The sequence below is a fragment of the Harpia harpyja genome, chromosome 6, assembly GCF_026419915.1.
Source record: "Harpia harpyja isolate bHarHar1 chromosome 6, bHarHar1 primary haplotype, whole genome shotgun sequence".
In the NCBI taxonomy this organism is placed as follows: Eukaryota; Metazoa; Chordata; class Aves; order Accipitriformes; family Accipitridae; genus Harpia; species Harpia harpyja.
In genome coordinates, this window is record NC_068945.1 from 29,456,062 (window position 1) to 29,473,412 (window position 17,351).

At 56.4% G+C, this 17,351-nt stretch overlaps 1 protein-coding gene across 3 annotated transcripts; it reads right to left on the minus strand.

Moving 5' to 3' along the window:
* Positions 1 to 1,326: 1,326 nt before the first annotated feature.
* Positions 1,327 to 15,617, minus strand: PMM1 (phosphomannomutase 1). Of its 3 annotated transcripts, none has more exons than XM_052791023.1 (8): positions 13,084 to 13,296; positions 12,863 to 12,980; positions 11,899 to 11,975; positions 11,585 to 11,676; positions 9,182 to 9,281; positions 8,242 to 8,317; positions 5,152 to 5,267; positions 1,327 to 4,368 (listed from the first exon to the last, which is right to left on the minus strand). In XM_052791023.1, the coding sequence occupies exons 1-8, from the start codon at positions 13,279 to 13,281 to the stop codon at positions 4,246 to 4,248; spliced, it is 900 nt and encodes a 299-aa protein (XP_052646983.1). In that variant the 5' UTR covers positions 13,282 to 13,296; the 3' UTR covers positions 1,327 to 4,245. The 3 variants fall into 3 exon arrangements, 1 of the variants encoding a protein (XP_052646983.1); XR_008235833.1 differs by lacking the exon at positions 1,327 to 4,368 and adding an exon at positions 6,843 to 7,319 and having other exon boundaries at positions 13,084 to 15,617; XR_008235832.1 differs by lacking the exon at positions 1,327 to 4,368 and adding an exon at positions 6,843 to 7,322 and having other exon boundaries at positions 13,084 to 15,617.
* Positions 15,618 to 17,351: the final 1,734 nt, after the last annotated feature.

Below are 17,351 nucleotides of genomic sequence, written 5' to 3' on the forward strand. Positions count from 1 at the left end.
CCTCGGTGCTCCCCGCCGCTGCCGGGCCTGTTATGCACTTTTCTTGGGTCGGTGCTGACGTGGTTTGGGGGTGATGGCCGCCTTCTCCTCCTCCTCCCCTTGCACCCCCAGCCCCCTGGGGACCCCCCTTCCCACGCGCACACGCGTGTGTGTGTGTGTGTGTGCACATCTGTAGCTTGCTGGGGGGGCGAGGGGCTGAGGGGTTTGGGTAGCCTCGGCCACGGGGCGAGTGCATCCACCTCCTCCCCAGCCCCTCGGTATAGGCAGGGTCTTGTATAAAAGCACAAACTTAGTTTTTGGTCTTCTCCGCCATACCCTGGCCAGGCAGGCTCCCACGGGGAGGAACTGGGCAGAGGGCGGTGGGACAGGAGTGGCTTGCACCCGGCTGGTCCTGAACTGACCCCAGGGAAATGGTGCCTGCACCAACGCTCCGGAGACTATCGACATCTTAAGGGGTTTATTTCAAAGCAGGGCAAACAGCCCCCGGAGCGGAGCGGGTGATGACGGCTGACTCCCCAGGCACCCACTCGGTGGGAACTGCCAGCACTGCCGGTCCTCGGCACTGATGGAGAGGGCCGTTTTCCACCTTTCTTGCTGCCACCATTGCGGTGGGGACAGGGGAGAGGGAGGGGGCGAGACTGGTGCCACGCAGGACAGCTGAGGCCCCGTGGATTGGGGAGGACCACCGCGCGCTGCCCCAGCCCAGGCTGGCATGGGGACCGCCCCAGGACCCCGCAGCCCATCTCACTGCCAACCCAAAGCCCGGCTCACCCAGGGGCTGCGGCGACATCAGCTCAGGCCCCAAGCATCCCCGGGACACGCAGTCAGCTTGGCCAAGGGAAACTTTGTTTGATTCTTTTTTCTTTTTCTCTCTCTTTTTTTGTTTGGGAAATAAGCTGAAACCCTAGACTTGTTGGTGTTTTTACAACTCCGGTGTAGTTCCCGCCTGTCTGACCATGTGTCGACCTTTGTAACATTGGCAATAAACCATTAAAAGTGACTTTCCCCTGCATGTCCTGGCTCTTTGTCCTGCGTGCGTGTGTTGCAGCGGGGACACTGGTGGCTCTCCCACATAGAGCACCTGGAGCACCCAGGGATTTATCCAGATGGCAGGATGGACTCAGGCACCTCCACACAGCATGTCCCGGGGTGCTCCAGCCTTGCTCGGGGAGCAGACCCTGAGCCTGGGACAGGAGGCTGCTGCCCACTAGGAGGGGTGACCGGGACCGGGGCTGGTCCCCCGCTGCTGCGGGGATTTCAAAGTGCATCTGCCTGCCGTTTCATTCCAGCAGAGCCTGGCACAAAGCACACACTGCCTCCAACCACTGCGTGTTGTAGCTTTAATATGATTGATTTTATTTTTTTTAAATATACATATATATATATGTATTTAAATATATTTCTTATTTAACACTTGGTATCAGCCAGGCAGGAGCTGCCCATCTCGCACAGGTACAGAGCCATACGGCACGACGGTCCCCAACACGGGGCTCGCCACATCCGCTCGCTCACGCATACGCGGGGAGAAACCCCCACGCACGCCGTGGGCACCCACCGGGAGAGGAGCATCGTGGCAAAGGGGTCTGGGGGACAGGCGTGCTCCCTTCCCTAGGTGTAAGGCTCCCACCCCAGCGCCGTGCCTCATCCCTGCCCGCAAAAACAGGGCAGGCAGCCGGGTCTCTCGGTGGCCCTGCTTGAGCAGGGAAGGGGGACCAGGTCACCTCCCGATGTCCCTTCAACCTCAACCATTCTGTGGGTCTGAGAGCCTGGGGCTGCTTCTGATGCCATCCTCCTCCTCATCCTTCCAGCAGGACAGAGTCTCCTGGCAGGAGGTGCCCTCAGCTAGCCTGAGCTTGGTGTAAGACAGAGACAAGAATGGGGAAGGTTCTTGAACTTATCTCACCCATGCACACATGAGCTCCTGAGTGGAGAACGCGATGGCTGGTGTCTTGAAGGTCATCCCCGCCTCTGCCCTGCAGCTCCCCCCAGCCTGAGCACGGGACGTGCTGCCATCAGGAGCAGCCTTGGACAGAGCCTGCCCTCCCCTTCAAACATTCAAGGCATCTCAGCCCCAAGGCCACCGCGGTGCCTCATGCCAGGCCCTGCTCTTCACCCACCACCAAGCTCTCTAGAAAGCCTGCTGAATTTGAATAGACCTACAGGAAAAATAAACCCCCAAAACCTGCACGTAACCTGATCCACAGTGAAACAGAGAAGGAGGAACCACAAAACACACGATTCCTCCGTGAAGGTTGCAGTGGAGGGCCAAAACCAGTGGCCTGTGAAAAGGGTACCCTGCATCTAGGCTTCCCCAACAGGTCCTCTTCTCCCACGCAGAAATTTTCTCTGGGTAGAAAGAGGAATTTGTGCATTTGTTGAGGATTTCTGGATGCTGGGCAGACTGCTGCGCTCATGCGAATGCAATGCGTTACAGACCTGATGTACTGTAGAATTAAGAGGTGCAGTCAGGTGGAGAAGACAGCACCCTGCCAGCGCTGGTCATGCAGCACCCCTGCTCCTGCCCCAGGCAGCAGTGCCAAGGTCCACTCAGGACTCTGCCCGTGGCATCGCGGGAGCCCTGCCCAGGGTCTAAAAGCACCAACGTATCTCGCCTGAGGAACTTGGCCCCGTGGTTAAGTGGCAATAGCCAGCTGAGAAACTTCTCTCTGCAGTCCAGCTGCTAGGTGGGAGATGAAGAGCAATGGTGAGGAAAGTAGGAACAGGAGAAAAAGAGGAGAGAAAACAAGTCCAAGAGATGGGGCAGTGCCATAGCAGCGGGGATGTGCTGAGAAAGGCTCCCAGGGAGCAATGTGGGGAGCTTTTGCAGGAACCTCTGGCACCCTCCAGGTCCACAGATACCAGACGTGTCTGCCCTGGGGAGCTCTAAGCAGGACATCTGCCTGGAGGGGATCCCTGAGCTCCTCTTGAGCACCGAGTTGTGACTAGCATCACTGGTGCAGTCACACCCCCAGCATAATGGCCAGGAATAAAGGGGCAACATGAGGGAGGAGGGCAAGGGCCAAAGGAGAGATGCAGTTTTGCAACCCATGAAGACCCAGGAGAAGAGAGGAGCAGGAGGACATGTGCCAGCTGCACTGGAGAACTCGGGTCCCTAAAGGTGACCACGTAAACCAGGCACGTGGGATGAGATGGGGTGGCAAAGCAAGCTTGGAGGGCACTGCTGAGTGTGTACCACCACTGGCACTAGAAACCAGGTCTGGCCTGTGTTGGCCCTCTCTGAAAAGGTCTCTGGCAGCATGATGGAAAGCTGAGCACTGGGAAGGAAAGGGACTGGGTCTGTTATGAATGCCCTGGGTAAGGTTTTACACTGACACATCTGTGATGCCTAATGGACATCCAGATGGGAAGACTGTTGGGAAGCCTTCTGCCCCCAACAGCTCTGCAGGGTGCTCTGCACACGCCCGGCACCCAGGGTCCTCCAGCCACGCCAGGCAAGGTCTGACTTGACAACATCTACAAACATGGAAAATAAACCCACGGTAGCCATTTTTTTTTGTAAGCTAAAGAGAGAATGAATTTCTTCATGCACCTGAGCAAAGCTGAGAGCAGGAGCAGAGTCATTTTAAAACTGTCATTCCCAGGTCACCTGTAGGGACTGGCACGGTGTGGCATCAAGGTGAGGGACATGGTGATCCTCTCCATTAGGATGCACAACGCTGCAATGAGACAGGGTCGCAGCTACCCCTTCCTACCACGGGCTTGCAGCAAACAGCCTTCCCGGCCTCTTGCTTCAGAGCAGCTCTTGGTGAGAGCGCCTGGGGCCTCAACAGCCCCATCCTCCCCAGCCAAGGCGCAAGGGGGAGAGAAAGGTGAGACGCATGTTCCCTCATGCAGAAGTGTTAAGAGAAACAGAGCGAAATAGAAAAGAGGGGAGGGAGCATGGGATGGACACACGCACGCTCTTGTGACTGGCCTTTTCAAATGCTTTCTGACCATGAAAGCATCTGCATGGCTGCCCACCATGGCCCCAACTGTCAAGAGAGAAGTTTTGCTGGAGGTGAGGAGGGTCTGGTCCCACGAGCCCCAGCCGTAGAGGGGGAATGCCGAAGGGCTGCTCAGCGAAGGCCGCCTCCTGCGCACCCGCCCGCACTCACGTGTTACATCCCGACCAGCTCTGGAAAGTGGTTTTTTTTCAGCCTACCCTGAGCAGATTCCTCAAATGAAGGTGCTTTTCCTGTTGGGGGGAGAAGGTGGGGTCGGGGCAGGGCTGCGGGGACCTGGCAGTCAGCACTCGTTTGCTCTCTCTGGAAAGAAGATTTCACGGCATCGCTGGACCGTGTCCTGGGGGGACTGGACGCTGTGTCCCACCGTGCGGGGATCGTCATAGATTTCATAATCATTCCCTCCCTGCAGGGGAATAGAAAATAGGGAAGGCATTAGCAGGGTCTCGCCAGAGCATCCTCATCCCTGAATCCACGTCTTGCTCCATCCTGTGAGGAGCTGGGGTGGGAGCCAGCGGCTGGGCAGGCAGGGACCTGCTGGGAAGGGGCTGTCAGGGCTTTGCTGGCCCAGGGAGGCAGAAGAGGCTGGGCTGGGAGCCCTGCTCCCTCCCTCTTGCCTCCCCTCTTCAGTGCCTGCGGAAGAGTATAGAAAGGAAGGGGAAGGTCCTAGACCAGCAAAGCTTGTCCAGGAGCCTGGGGTTGCCCCCTGCCCTGCCTGGGGCGGGGGGGGGGGCTAGCAAAAGGTGGGGTGGGCACATTTAGGGGGGCAGAGCTGTGGAAAGAGCAGCAAGGAAGCATCACCCTCCACCACGCCAAAGGGAAGGCGAAGCTGTTCCTGCTGTTGAAAAGCCCTCTCCTAAGTGCTGGGGGGCTCATGTTTTGGGTCCTGTGAGCCGCAGAAGCGGCTGCCCCACATCCCGAGGCTGCCGGGGGGAGGAAGGTGATGCCGAGTTGGACGTGCTCCCCAGCCCAGTGAATTCGAGGCGATGTCCCTGCCACCCAGTGGGCCTGCCACCACCACAAGCCCCGTGCAAACCCACGCGAGCATCTCTCCCCCTCGCACTGCCGGAGGTCTGTTGGCCACCAGTGGGACTCAGGCCACAGGTCCTGTGATGGAGCGGCTCCACGCAGGCTTGCCAGCCCGAAGGAGGGACAGCAGCCATGTGTAGGGTGAGCGGGGCATACTCACAGGGGTCGTCTCGTTTCCAAAGAAGTGGATGGCGTCAAATCTCTCGTCATCGAGCACGTTGAGGCAGTAGCGCTTGTCCCAGCCTTCCGGGAAGACATCAAAGCTGATCATGCCACCTGCCAGCAGAAGGGAGGGCATCGGGCAACGTTGGTGGGAGCCGGCAGGGTTTCCCCCCCACCCTGGGACGGGCAGGAGGAGGGGAGAGGGGCTGGGTATCTGTGGGGAGCCCCCACCCCAAACAGCAGCTGGGCACCAGCTCTGCCTTGGTGTGCCTCTCAGGCATGTGGCTAGGATAGTGGCAGATGCTGTTCCTATGACAACAGGCTGGAGTGACATCAGCAGGGCTGGTGTGACATCAGCAGGGCTCCCCTGACTGCAGGCAGGCAGGCAAGCGGGAACCAGCGGGCTGCAGGGGGGGGGATGCTGGGGCGGGAGGTCCCAAGAGATGCATCTGCCGAGGGAGATTTGGAGTCACGCCTTGAGATAGCATCAGCACGTTCTGTGTCCCAAGAGGGGACAAAGCCCTCAGAGACTGGCCCCACTCTCTCCACTAGGCTCCTGCGTGGACATCGCTGGCCCTTCTACAACCACTGCTCCGACACTCCTTAATCCTGCGGGGACCAGGGGCTCCCAGCACCCTGCACACGCAAAGCAAACCCCGTGCACCGCACAGCTCAGGGGGCCCGAGCAGGCTCTGCACGCTGATCAAGGACCCAGGGTCTTGCCGTGGAGGTACCACGAACCCGTTGACATAATCGGGGCACGACGCTGGCCTGTCACCTCTCACCACAAGAGCCAAGTGCAGGTTGCCAGCATCTGGAGGGACACCAAGGCAGACGGGGCAAACGTACTGAGGGAAGGGAGCTTTCCCAGAGAGCGTGCATACGCGTGCACACGGACACCCACAGCCATCAAGGGTTAACAAAATTCCTAGCCCTTGCTCTTAGACCAGGCAGAGTTCACCCCAGCACTGCGCTGCCTTTTGGGGGTGCATGGAAGCAGCACCTTCCCATCCGCTCGAGCTGCCCTGCTGCGTGCACAGGCTGTGGAGCCAGTCCCTTGTCCCGTCACTGACACAGGTGACACACTCCTCCCAAAACAAAGCCAGCAACTTAGGGCACGCGTATGTTTGGGTCTCGCTCAGAGCCTGGAGGAACGGGGATTTGAGCTGGGATGTGCCTCTCCCTGCCAGATCAGGTCTCTGCTCCTCTTGGTTTCAAGGGGGCCCCCCTGCTTCTCCAGGCAATTGAGTTTCACCCTCTCCTTCTTCATAAATCATAACCGAAGCTCTCTTAGGAAGGGGTTGAGTAGACAGGTACCCTCAGGGGACGGTCCCTGCTGCAGGAGAGGCACTGATCCCCCAGGCTGTTCAAACGTGTGTGTTCTGATGCTGTGCTCCTTTCCTCCCTGGCTGGTTGAGGTGTCCCCGTTGGTTTGGAGATCCCAAACCAACCCTCCTTGGAGCCCGAGGAGCTGGGGATGGAGCCTGTGTGTCCAGCTCGGGGCAGAGGATTCACTACCGGAGAGGATGCCGTGGGCAGGGCACTGGGATGTGGACGGGAGCAAGTGCCCTAGGAGCTCAGGGATGGGGATGCCCCTGGTCTCGCAGCAGAAGCCAGCATCAGAGCAGGAGCTAAACTTGGCTGACCTCATTAAAATCCTTCCTGTTTTTTGTATCCAAAGCCATTTACCTGTGAAAAATGCTGCATTTCACTGCATTCTGGCCTTTTAAAGAGAGCTGGGCAGCAAGAAGGGGCTCCTGATGCCAGCTGGAGAGGGCAAAAAATCAAAGGGAGAAGAGGTGGCATGGAGGACAGCCAGCACTGTCCCTCGCCTAGGCAGAGCGTCGGTCTGGGGGGCTGCAGGGAGGTCTCCTACCACCTCTGGGGCTTGCGTCCTCCACAGCCTGGGACAAGGCACACGGAGCCAGCTTGGCAGAAGAGCCCCGTTTCCGCATGTCCCTATTTTTGGATACCTGACCTGAGACACCCCGCGTTTTCTTTGTGGAGGAGTTGGGGGGGGGCCCGCAGCTCCCCTTGTCTTCATGCTTTTACACAACAGGCCCGGGCTCTTCATGGTGGCTTCCCAAAGTCAGAGGAGAAAGGCCCATTGTTCTGCTCTCGTCCCCTGTGCCTGCGGGGACACGGCGGCGGGGACCTTGTCTTTCTCTGCTGTGACAAACGGTGTGTGTCAGTGCTGCGGGCAGCACGGGATGCCCCTGGCAGGACGCTGAAGGCTCTCGGGAGGAAAACCCGTGGAGGACCAGAGGGCCAGACCCTCGGTACTGGCCCACAGTGGGTGCAAGAGCGGGGTGTCACCGGCTGCCTCCTACCCTCGTCACCCCCTTGCCCTCTGGCTAGGCTGCCCCGTGGCACCTTCTTATCTCACACATACCCACCGCTCCGCTTCAGCCCCACCACTTACACACCCTTATTTTCCTCCCCGTCCAAACCCTGGGTTCCAAACCCCCGGGATTGCTCAAGCCCCTCCTTCGGTTCCTCGCCTTCGGTAAGCTGGCTGTAAGAGCCTACCTCCACCCCACGAAGTGGCCCTGCAGAAGGCCACGGCATGGAGCTGCAAGCTCCCTGCCTCTCGGCAGCTCTTCCTCCAGGAAGAAAGACGTTCCCCTCGGAGCCAGCCCTCCCAATAAAACCCCAGGGCCGAGACATGCGTGAGACTCCTGTCTCCCTCACGCCGTGGCGTTCCCAGAGAGGGCTGCATGTGCCTGCAGCTCTGCTGGCCACCCTGCTGCTACCCGTGAGCCAGGACAGACGCCCTGGGCAGGGGTGGGCTCTGCAGAGCTAACTGGAATTAAGGCAGGGATAACGTCATGGGACAGAAACCCGCCTGTCTGGCTGATTCTCAGGGAGGCAAATCTGCAGCTTGGTTTATTCTCCGCTGTCACCCCGCCATGAATGCCAAAGTGACACCCCTGCGGTGGCTCTTCAGGAACAGAAGCTCCTCGTGTTCTTACTGGGGTCTCCAGGCCCCTGGAGGGAACAGCCACGATTCCCGCTCCCCTTCCCCGTATTTTATGGGAAACATGATAAAGAGGCCACGGCCAAGCCAGGGAAAGCCCCCTTCACTCACCTCGAGAGAAACGCAGGCCTTTGCCAGCAAACTCCCTCTGCAAGGCTGCCACAAACTTCTCCCGGATCCGCTCTTTCTGCGGAGGAGAAGGAGGAAAGGGAAGGAAAGAGGGTTTGAGTGATTAGGTCTTGACAGTCTACCAAAAGCCACCATATAGCTGTTTGCTGGGCAACTCTGGCTTATCGCGTTCCCCCTTCCCACCTGCCCCCAACGTAACGTCATTTAGCCAGCTTTCACCAGTCCTGCCCAGTGTCTCCGTAAAAAGCCACCAGCTCAGGGCAGCTGCAGGAGGCTCCTGTGAAGAGCAGATGCCAGCCCTTCATTGGCAATGAAATGCAATGCTTCAATTTCCCAGAAGCCCAGTTCATAACCCAAAGTCTCCAGCTTTGCTTAAAAAGTCTTGCAAAGTCTTGAAAAGTCTCTTGACCCCAAGTGTCCCCCACCCAGGCAGAAACTGTCTGGGCCATGGGCCAAGGGCTCCAGAGATCTGCCCGCTGTGGCCCTCCTGGGCTGGAAAGCCCATTAGTTCCAGCTCTGTTGGGGCTGGGGGAGCAGGAGAGAGAAGACTGCTGCTGGGCCAGCCTGGAGGGATGGCACAGCCTGAGAAGTTTAGGTCTCTCTGAGGTTTTCAGTGCAATTCTGTCTTTGGTTACTGTAAACGAGGAGACACCCTGTTAAGTCAGTGCCCTATTCCCAGGGGCTCTATCCCACAAGGAATCCTGCTGGCCGTCCCATTGCATCGGTGGTCCCCAATGAAGTCAAATTCTTCCATTCATCTCTGTCTCTCCTTGGGCTCTCTGACCCCCAGTCCTGTCTCCACCTCACTGCATGCGTTGGCCCGGTTCCCCTCCTTGGGAAGGGGGGAAGCAGGTAAGACCCGAGACCTGTGGTGGTGTAAAACCATCAAAGGGGAGGGCGAGTCCACGTCTGGCCTGTGTACCTTGTCCAGCTCAGAGAACTCGATTCGCTCCTCTGGGGTGCAGCTCCGACCGATGGGGGAGATGTTCAGCATCCCGTTGCGAAACTCAATGAAGGTTCCTCTGTGGGTGGGCAAGGGCACAGGGTTACTGGGGCAGGGAGAGAAAAACAGAGCTTTCCAGGGGAATGGCTGCTGAGTGAGGCACGCAGTCTCTGCAGGGGCAAGCAGGAGAGAAGCCATGCCCATTCATGGGTGCTTCTTGCCAGCCAGAGACCAGGCATCAACAACTCTGCTTAAGGTCTCCAAGGGGCTCTCAGTTTTATAAGAAGAGACTGTAAGAGAAGAGGAATAAACAGTTCCTGTGTGCCCTGGGGACAGGCTGGAAGCATTGAGCTTAGGTGAGATGACAGCAAACATTTTTTAATGTTGTAATAACTGCAAGGACAGCTATCGCCCAGACTGGACCAACTGCCTGACGAGACTGTGGCATCTCCACCCCTGGAGGCTTTTAAGAAACGTTGGCTGGTTTGGGTGAAGCTGGCAGTACCTTGGGGCAGTGGGATGGAACAGGTCAGTGTAACTCACTGCTGATGTCTGGCGGCAGGCTGATGAGCAATCAGGACCTCCTTGTGGGACACAAATCAGGTAGGACCCGCAGGGCCTTTGTATCTCCCATTTGTCCCCTGCACCCTTGCAACTCTTACCTAAGCTTGCAGGGACAGGACCCAGCTCCTGCGTGCCAGCCTCACTTTGCACTGGGATCACCACTCTGCCGCTTCCTCGGTGGGCTGGTTCGAAGCACTAAGCCGGCAGAAAACTGCTCCCTCCTTTTCTCTTTGCTATAAACCCAGCCACTTCTGTTTGCTTATCACCTTGGAATAGCTCACCGAGGGGTCAGACAGGTACCACCACTGGTGGGGCAGAAACAACAGGGGATGGCAGCACTGCCAGTTTGGAAATAGATTGGAACTCTAGTGGAAACCTAGCTGGAGCAGGGAGATCCCCTTCCCTCTCCAGCTGAGGAGCTCATTAACCCTCTGATGGACCTCCCAGCCCTGCCCGCTGTTCCTCTGTGATGAAGAGCTTACCACTCTGAGTCTGGGGGAAAAACTCTCCACCTCCTGCCTCATAACACAGTGAAGAACATCGTGGGGAATGGACACAGGGTCAGCCATGCCTGCAGCCTGGGAGCAGCGTCTCTGCAGCACGCAGGGTTTGGTGACTCATGTCCCAGGCCAAGACTCGGGAGATGTGGGTTAAAGTCCTTGCTTTGCTAGAAATCCCATAAGCCTAAATCCACAGAGGCACTTGGGAGTTGAAACTTTGCCAGGCTGTTGGGCAACCAGACAGCAATGAGGCAACCAAACAGCCTTGAGGGTTCTGGGTCCCAGCCCACGCTTTCAGGGACACGTTCAGCTGGCAGTCCTGTCGCAAGGAGCCACCCTGGCCCCTCTCACCGGTCCTTGTATTGCCACATGGTGACTCACATCAGGCAACTAATCTGGATCACAGTTTAGCAACTTTTACCAGCTTAATTTTGACCAGACAGCTCGCCCACTGGAGTTCACCGTACAAGCGCAAGGGGAGAGCAGGAGCAAACCGGCCGGGGCAAGGGTAGGGCAGGGCCGCTGCTTTCAACAGTTCTGCTGGCTCACGCCGCCTTCAAGCGTTTGTGAAACTGTGGTCTGAGGGGTGGTTTGACACTGCACCCGGGCTGCTTTAACGGCGGGCTGCCTCTGAAAGAGGTCCGCCTGCTCTCCCTTTTCACCTTCATGCCATCTGTTCCCTCTCCTTTCTGTGATAACAGGGCGAGCCGATCCAATGGACAACGACCCTTTTCTTTCCTGGCAGTGGCCTAGTCTTCCTTCAGAGGAGGTGTACCAACCCAGCTCGCCCCGTGGCTTGCGAATCTCCTGGGTGGAAGCAGGCAGGAACGCATGGCACGGGGCAGAGCAGGGCCATCTCTATTACCAGTGGGGCCAAGCGACACGGGGTTAGAAACAGTGTGAAACTGTGCTCAGGCGCTGGACCTCCCATCTTAAGAGCCATTGTTCGTCTGTTTGGAAACTCATACGGCCAATGCTGCCCGATGCCCTGACCAGTAACGAGCTGGTACCATTGTCCTAAATGAGACACACGCGGTGGCTGTACCCTGCTTCCCAGGGAAGAAAACCCGAGGGGCAAAAGAGCAGGCATCATGCTAAAAAATTGTGCAGACTCTCCAGAACAAAGACCCTCCTCCGTTTTTTGCCCACAGTGCCCAGCTCGGTGGGACAGTGATCCTACACAAGGCCTCTAGATGCTAAGGTAAAAGCTGGAGCAAGACAAGCTCAGTAGCACAGCTGTTCTTAGGAGGACTCTGGAGCCCAGAGCTCCCTCGAAATCAGTGATATGACTGGCATTTGCACAGGCTTGGGCCATTACCGTTTCTTGGGCAGCTTCAGCAGCGCCATGTAGTTGAGACAGAAGTTGATGAGATCCTGCAGCAGCTCTTCCCCCAAGTGGTCCTGAATGGCCTGTGGGAGGAAAAGGTGGAGTGAGGAAGAAGCTAGACCTCCCTGGAAGCCCACCCGAGAACACAACTGGGAGGAGTGGGACATTCAGACCTAGTTCTTGGGGAGATGAGAAGAGGCTGCCCATCTGCCCAGGGCCAGGCGCTGCTCCCCACCGCACGCAGGGCACAGGGGCTGCACGGGGATGGGGAAGTGGAGCCGTGGCTGCAAGGGAGCTGGACCTACCTGCTTGGAGACCAGCTGCCCGTTCTTGTATTGCACTGTGCCGTTCTCTGCAAAGACGTAGTCAAACTTATCGATGACTGAGGGGGGAGGAAACAAAAGAGGAAACATGAGTAGTGCCTGGGAAAAGGGGCCAAGAGGACTGGGCTCAGGACTGAGTGAGCCATCCTCCCGGTTCCTTAGTATCGCACTTTCCACGTCTCCCGCACTCTGCAAAGGGCCACCGACCCGCCTCGCTCCCCACAAAGTGGGCGAGGAGATTATCTTCTGCTCACAGGTGGGGAGCTGACGCATGCAGGGGGAAGCGACCTGACTGAGGTCACAGGCTGAATCAGTAGCAGGACGAAGATAAGGGCTCCGAAATGTCAGGCTTTCAACCACGTGCGTGTTACTCCGCTCGCTCTCCTCCCCTCCCCACTGCCAGGGTGCTGTGGCGATGCAGTTACTGGTTATCTAACTCCAGACCCTCCTGCAACCCGGACACGCAGCACCGCCGACTCAGCAATCAGCCTCAGCCGGGAATTTCTTGGCCTCCCTCCGCTAATGAGGCAGGAGGCAGAGCTCAGAGCCCAGCCGCACTTGGCATCCATGCCAGAGGAGGGAAACACGGTGGAGGGAGCGGGGGCTGCCCCTCGCCCTCCTGCTCCCTCCTCTACCCCATGTCCCCCTTTGAACGCCATGAGGAACCCCCCGGAGACCCCACCGTGGAGCAGCAGGGAGGCAAAATCTGCAAGGGGCTCCTGGAGCACGGAGGGGGGGGAAGCTGTCAGGGCCCAGATGAAGCTCATACAAACCCGACGCCGGAGCCGGCGGCGTGGGTCGGAGCATCCCTGCCTGCTCGCCCCGGAGGGAGCGGGAGCCGAGCGGCGGCTCCCGCCTGGGCACGGCCAACCACCCCACGGGCTGGCTCGGGGTCGCATTCAGGACACGGGTGACCCCCCAGGAGACCTCGTCGTCCGCGTCTCACCTTCGTCCCCGTCCCCCAGCTGCTCGGCTATCTTGGCGTAGTCGGAGCCTCCCACCACGCCGATGTGCACCCTCTCACGCAGCTCTCGCAGGAACGCGTCCACCTCCGGCTCGATTTTCTGGAGGGGAAGCGGCGGGTGAGGCCGCGGCCGGCGGGACGAGCTCCGCCATGCTGACCTCGGTCTCCCCCCCCCAACGCTCAACGCCCCCGTGCCTCGCTACCTGCCGAGCCGGCGTCAGGGTCCCGTCCACATCGAAGAGGCACAGCACCCGACCCCGTGCCGCCGCTGCCGCCATCCCCGCCACTGACCCGGCCTCTGCGAGCGGGAGGCGGGACTGTGCCGAGAAGGCGATGGCGGCCGCACCGCCCTCCCCGAGCAGCGGCCGCACGGACGCGGCATGGCAGGCCGGCACGGCCATGGAGGACCCCTCCGCCAACCCATCTTCCGTGCCCCCATGCCTCCGAAGGCCCCTCCAACAAGGCCTTAATGTGCAGGTCTTGAACAGCTCCCCGCTTCAGCTCTTTCGTTAAATCCTCTGCTTTAGAGCCCTAACGAAGGACCGGGGAGTCTGGGGCGGGGGTCTTCACTTTTGCTGTTATTACTGCAGTGCCCCCCCTGCATATAGGGTCGGGGGTTCTGGACCGAGCTACCTGGTAAGCTCTGGGGGTTTCTGTGTCCTAAGGAAGGGAACAGGAGCAGCGTGCATTCACCCGGTCAGTCCCCATGCCTCACCTTGCATTTCTAACAGGCTGCTGTTAATAGCTAATATTTTCACTGGAGAAGTGCAGTTTTCAGCCTCCACCCCTCTGCACAAAGCCAAACTTATTTCTTGCAGTAACTTTTGCTTTGACCCACTTAGCAGTTACCCCACGAGTCATTTAGGATTTAATCAGACCATTTGGTCAGATCATATTCATACGGCTCCGTATTATGCTGGCCTGTATCAGGTAATGGTAGACAGCCTGCCCGGCTGCCGTCTCCTACAATAATTCCTGAATTATTTTCTGACATCAAAAACAACCTCCATGGAACATTCAATGCTTTTTGCTCAGCAGTTAGCTTGCCTTCTCTCCCCAGACAGTGCTCAGTGTACTGAGCTAAATTGGAACGGGGCGGGGGGGGAGGCTTTTTTTTATGGTCTGATTGTTTTTTCTCAGTATTATTTCCTTCCAGGACATTGTGCAACCCCTTTTCCCAGCTCCCCACCAGATTCCTCTCCAAATGAAGCATTCAGGTGGCTTCACAGATTCTGTTTTTTGCTCATGGTTTTGATTTTCCTGCTCCCACTCAATGAAAAGGGGATGTACAGAAAGAGTGTTAATAATTTACCTCTGTGCCATTGCCTTGGATAATGTTTACCAAAGCATCCTCAGCTACTTGCTGGGGGGAGGCATTCATTGTGTCCACCAGTTAATGTCACCAGGATAGCTATTTCCACACTGCTGCTGCGAATTGCCTCCATAACATAGTGAGTCAGGCAGTCTTGGATGGGTATTAGAAGTGGTATTTGCCCTGGCATTGGTGTTGCTGCAAAATCACAGCCTCTGGGGCCTTCTGGATCAGCCCCTGGTTATAAGCTCCCACCTCTGAAAGCTGGACTCTTTTCTCAGATGCACTGAAGCTCCCAGAACAGTTTCTCAGTACCCAGCTGCTTAGTATGCAATTGGGTGCTGAATTTTTAGTTCAGTTTAGGTTCGTGCTCATTTACAGGGCTTGTCTAGGTGTAATTACATATATCCCTCACCAGTTAATGTGTGGACGCTTACTCCAGAATATGAGTACTTCAAAGTGTCTCTACCACAGCGTGCTGAAGAGCGAGTAGAGATGCCTTCATGGATTCGGGATGCTTGCCTACCAGAAGCCAAAGGGCTGCTCTCCCGTGCGAAGAGCTGTGAGCTAACGCCCAGGACTCTCACAAGACAGCCGTGGGGTCAGACACACGCTCAGCTCCCAGAGGTTCAGGAACGCAAGCCTTTAGTTTTCGTAAGCCACGACATGGTACAAGGACGAGACTTCCCATGCCTGGGTGGCAGAGGCATGGTGTTAGGAAAACCTGCCAGCTCGCTCCTGTTCCAGCCTGGGCACTGTAGCAGCACTCGCTTCTTGTCGTAGCCCAGGCTGCCCTATAGTCCAGTCTCCTGGCTGCTCCCACCTGCAGCCTTCTCCTCCGGGTCAGACCCTCCTTGCCTCTTGCATTGACATTACTCTTGGACATCCCAAAAGCAGGAGCTGGTCTCCCCGGCTCAGGTGCATCCCTGTGCTGCAAGGCAGCAGTGCCACCTCGGGGCACTTCCCAGAATTGGGAAGGCTGCTAAGATACGGGTCAGCGTTCACATTTTTGCACTCCTACAGTGCCATCGGGTTTATGCTGCCAGGAGGGCTTTCCAAAACTTGAGCTACCTACGGTGCTTTCTCCAGCTTATTTGTCACACTGCTTTAGAAACTCTGCTCAAGTCTAAACACCTCTCCCAGCACCGTGATGGCCATTGGGTATCGGCCGGTGAGGACTTGGTTTCCCCAGAATGAGTCTAGTCTGCATTTTGAAGTGCACAGCTGCAGACAGCTGTGCTTGCTCCTTCATCTGGGTTAGCTCTGAGAACAGGGCTGCTGCGGCCGTTTCGGTTATTTAATACATATAACCGCTCTTGATGTGTTCCCTTGATTGCTGCTCGGATAGGCAGCAGATGTCATCATGAATAAAATCTGTTACTAGCAGCAAGGGCAAGTATTTTGTTTGAAGTTTCAAGTGGCTGTGAGTGCTGGCTTACGCTCTTGTCTAGGGCTGCCATTAAGGTCAAGGTTTTCCTTTTCTATGTGTTCCCAGGTATTATTATGTGGGGCGAGTACTGGTATTTGATAGTTGTCCTGGTTTTGGCTGCAATAGAGTTGGTTTTCTTCACAGTAGCTGGTATGGGGCTACATTTTGGATTTGTCCTGAAAACCGTGTTGATAACACAGGGATGTGTTAGTTATTGCTGAGCAGTGCTTAGACAGAGTCAAGGCCTTTTCTGCTCCTCACACCACCCCACCAGCGAGTAGGCTGGGGGTGCAAAAAAAGTCAGGAGGGTACACAGCTGACCCAAGGGATATTCCAGACTGTATGATGTCATGCTCAGCATACAAAACTGGGGGAAGAAGGAGGGGACATTTGGAGTGATGGCATTTGTCTTCCTAAGTCACTGTTATGTGTGATGGAGCCCTGCTTTCCTGGAGATGGCTGAACACCTGCCTGCCGATGGGAAGTGGGGAACGAATTCCCTGTTTTGCTTTGCTTGCGTGCGCAGCTTTTGCTTTACCTATTAAACTGTCTCTATTTCAACCCATGAGTTTTCTCACTTTTACCCTTCTGATTCTCTCCCCCATCCCACTGGGGCAGGGGAGTAAGCAAGCGGCTGTATGGGGCTCAGCTGCCCACTGGGGTTAAGCCACGACAATAGCAAACCAGCACCACATCTGAGTAACACAGCCCAAAATAACTGCAATCATGAATCTTTTGTTAAAGCCCCCTTCAGTTACAAGCCCTCTTCTGTATTACACTGATACAGACTGTTACACAAACAGCAAACTGTGTGGTTTATCATTTGGACACCATCGATAAGCATTCAGAGGGCTAAACCAAGCAGAATTCATTTCTTCCCCAGAGCCAGGTATTTCCCCTGCTCCTTACCAGTCCACTGGCAGAAGCATGATGGGTAGTGCTACATAATCCTCACCACTATCCCCTCTGCAGCTCCAGAGGAACCCAGGCATGAAGTCTACTTCTTAAAGCTGCTTTTTTCCTTTTGAAAGTAGTAGCATCAAGACAATCAGGAAAAGCTTAGAGCCTTTTCCTGTGCTTAAGCTCTATTGGGCCTATTCTTCAACAGCAGACGTTAGACAATTCATTCTTGCACACTGAGATGAGCAAGGGCTGCACAAACCCCGTGCTGACAGAACGCCTACTGTCCACCCTTCACTCATATCATCCAAGCTGTGTCAAGCCCCAGGAGTGTGGTCTTGGTAAGATACCACAGTGCTTACAGAAGGAAAATTTTCCCAAACTTAAATAAGAATATTGCCTGTGACCAGTTCTAGCAAAGGGCAGTAGTCACCGCTACTTCCAGTAGCAGCACCTGACACAAACTGCTCAGACAGTTTCTCATCTTGCACTTTCCAGCTGGGATCTGAGTGAAGATGACGACTTCTGGTCAGCTGCATTCGCTGGGCAGCTGTGTGGACACACGCGTTCGAACCGGAAAACTTGCTGTATTTCTTTTTATTGTAATAGAAAAAAAACACAAATAAAATCAAAACATCACTTTCTGTCTAAAGACGTTATTAACATTTTTTAAATGGCACAGGGGAACCCCAGCAATACAAGACAGAATAGTAAGTGTGGGCAAAAGGGTTCTGTTCCCTTTCAGGAGTTCAGTCTCCCTGCCCCTTCGTCAATCAGCTGGCTGAAGTTCGTCATCTATATACACTTACATACACTTCTCAGTCTAGTTT

What these genes read in the sequence shown, in the direction of transcription:
- PMM1 (XM_052791023.1), bottom strand. Translation starts at nt 13,281, where the DNA reads ATGGCCGTGCCGGCCTGCCATGCCGCGTCCGTGCGGCCGCTGCTCGGG. An exon ending in GCTGGGGGACGGGGACGAAG is followed by an intron (nt 11,976 to 12,862) that starts GTGAGACGCGGA and finishes CTCCCCCCTCAG; the next exon opens with TCATCGATAAGTTTGACTAC. An exon ending in CTGAAGCTGCCCAAGAAACG is followed by an intron (nt 9,282 to 11,584) that starts GTAATGGCCCAA and finishes GCCCACCCACAG; the next exon opens with AGGAACCTTCATTGAGTTTC.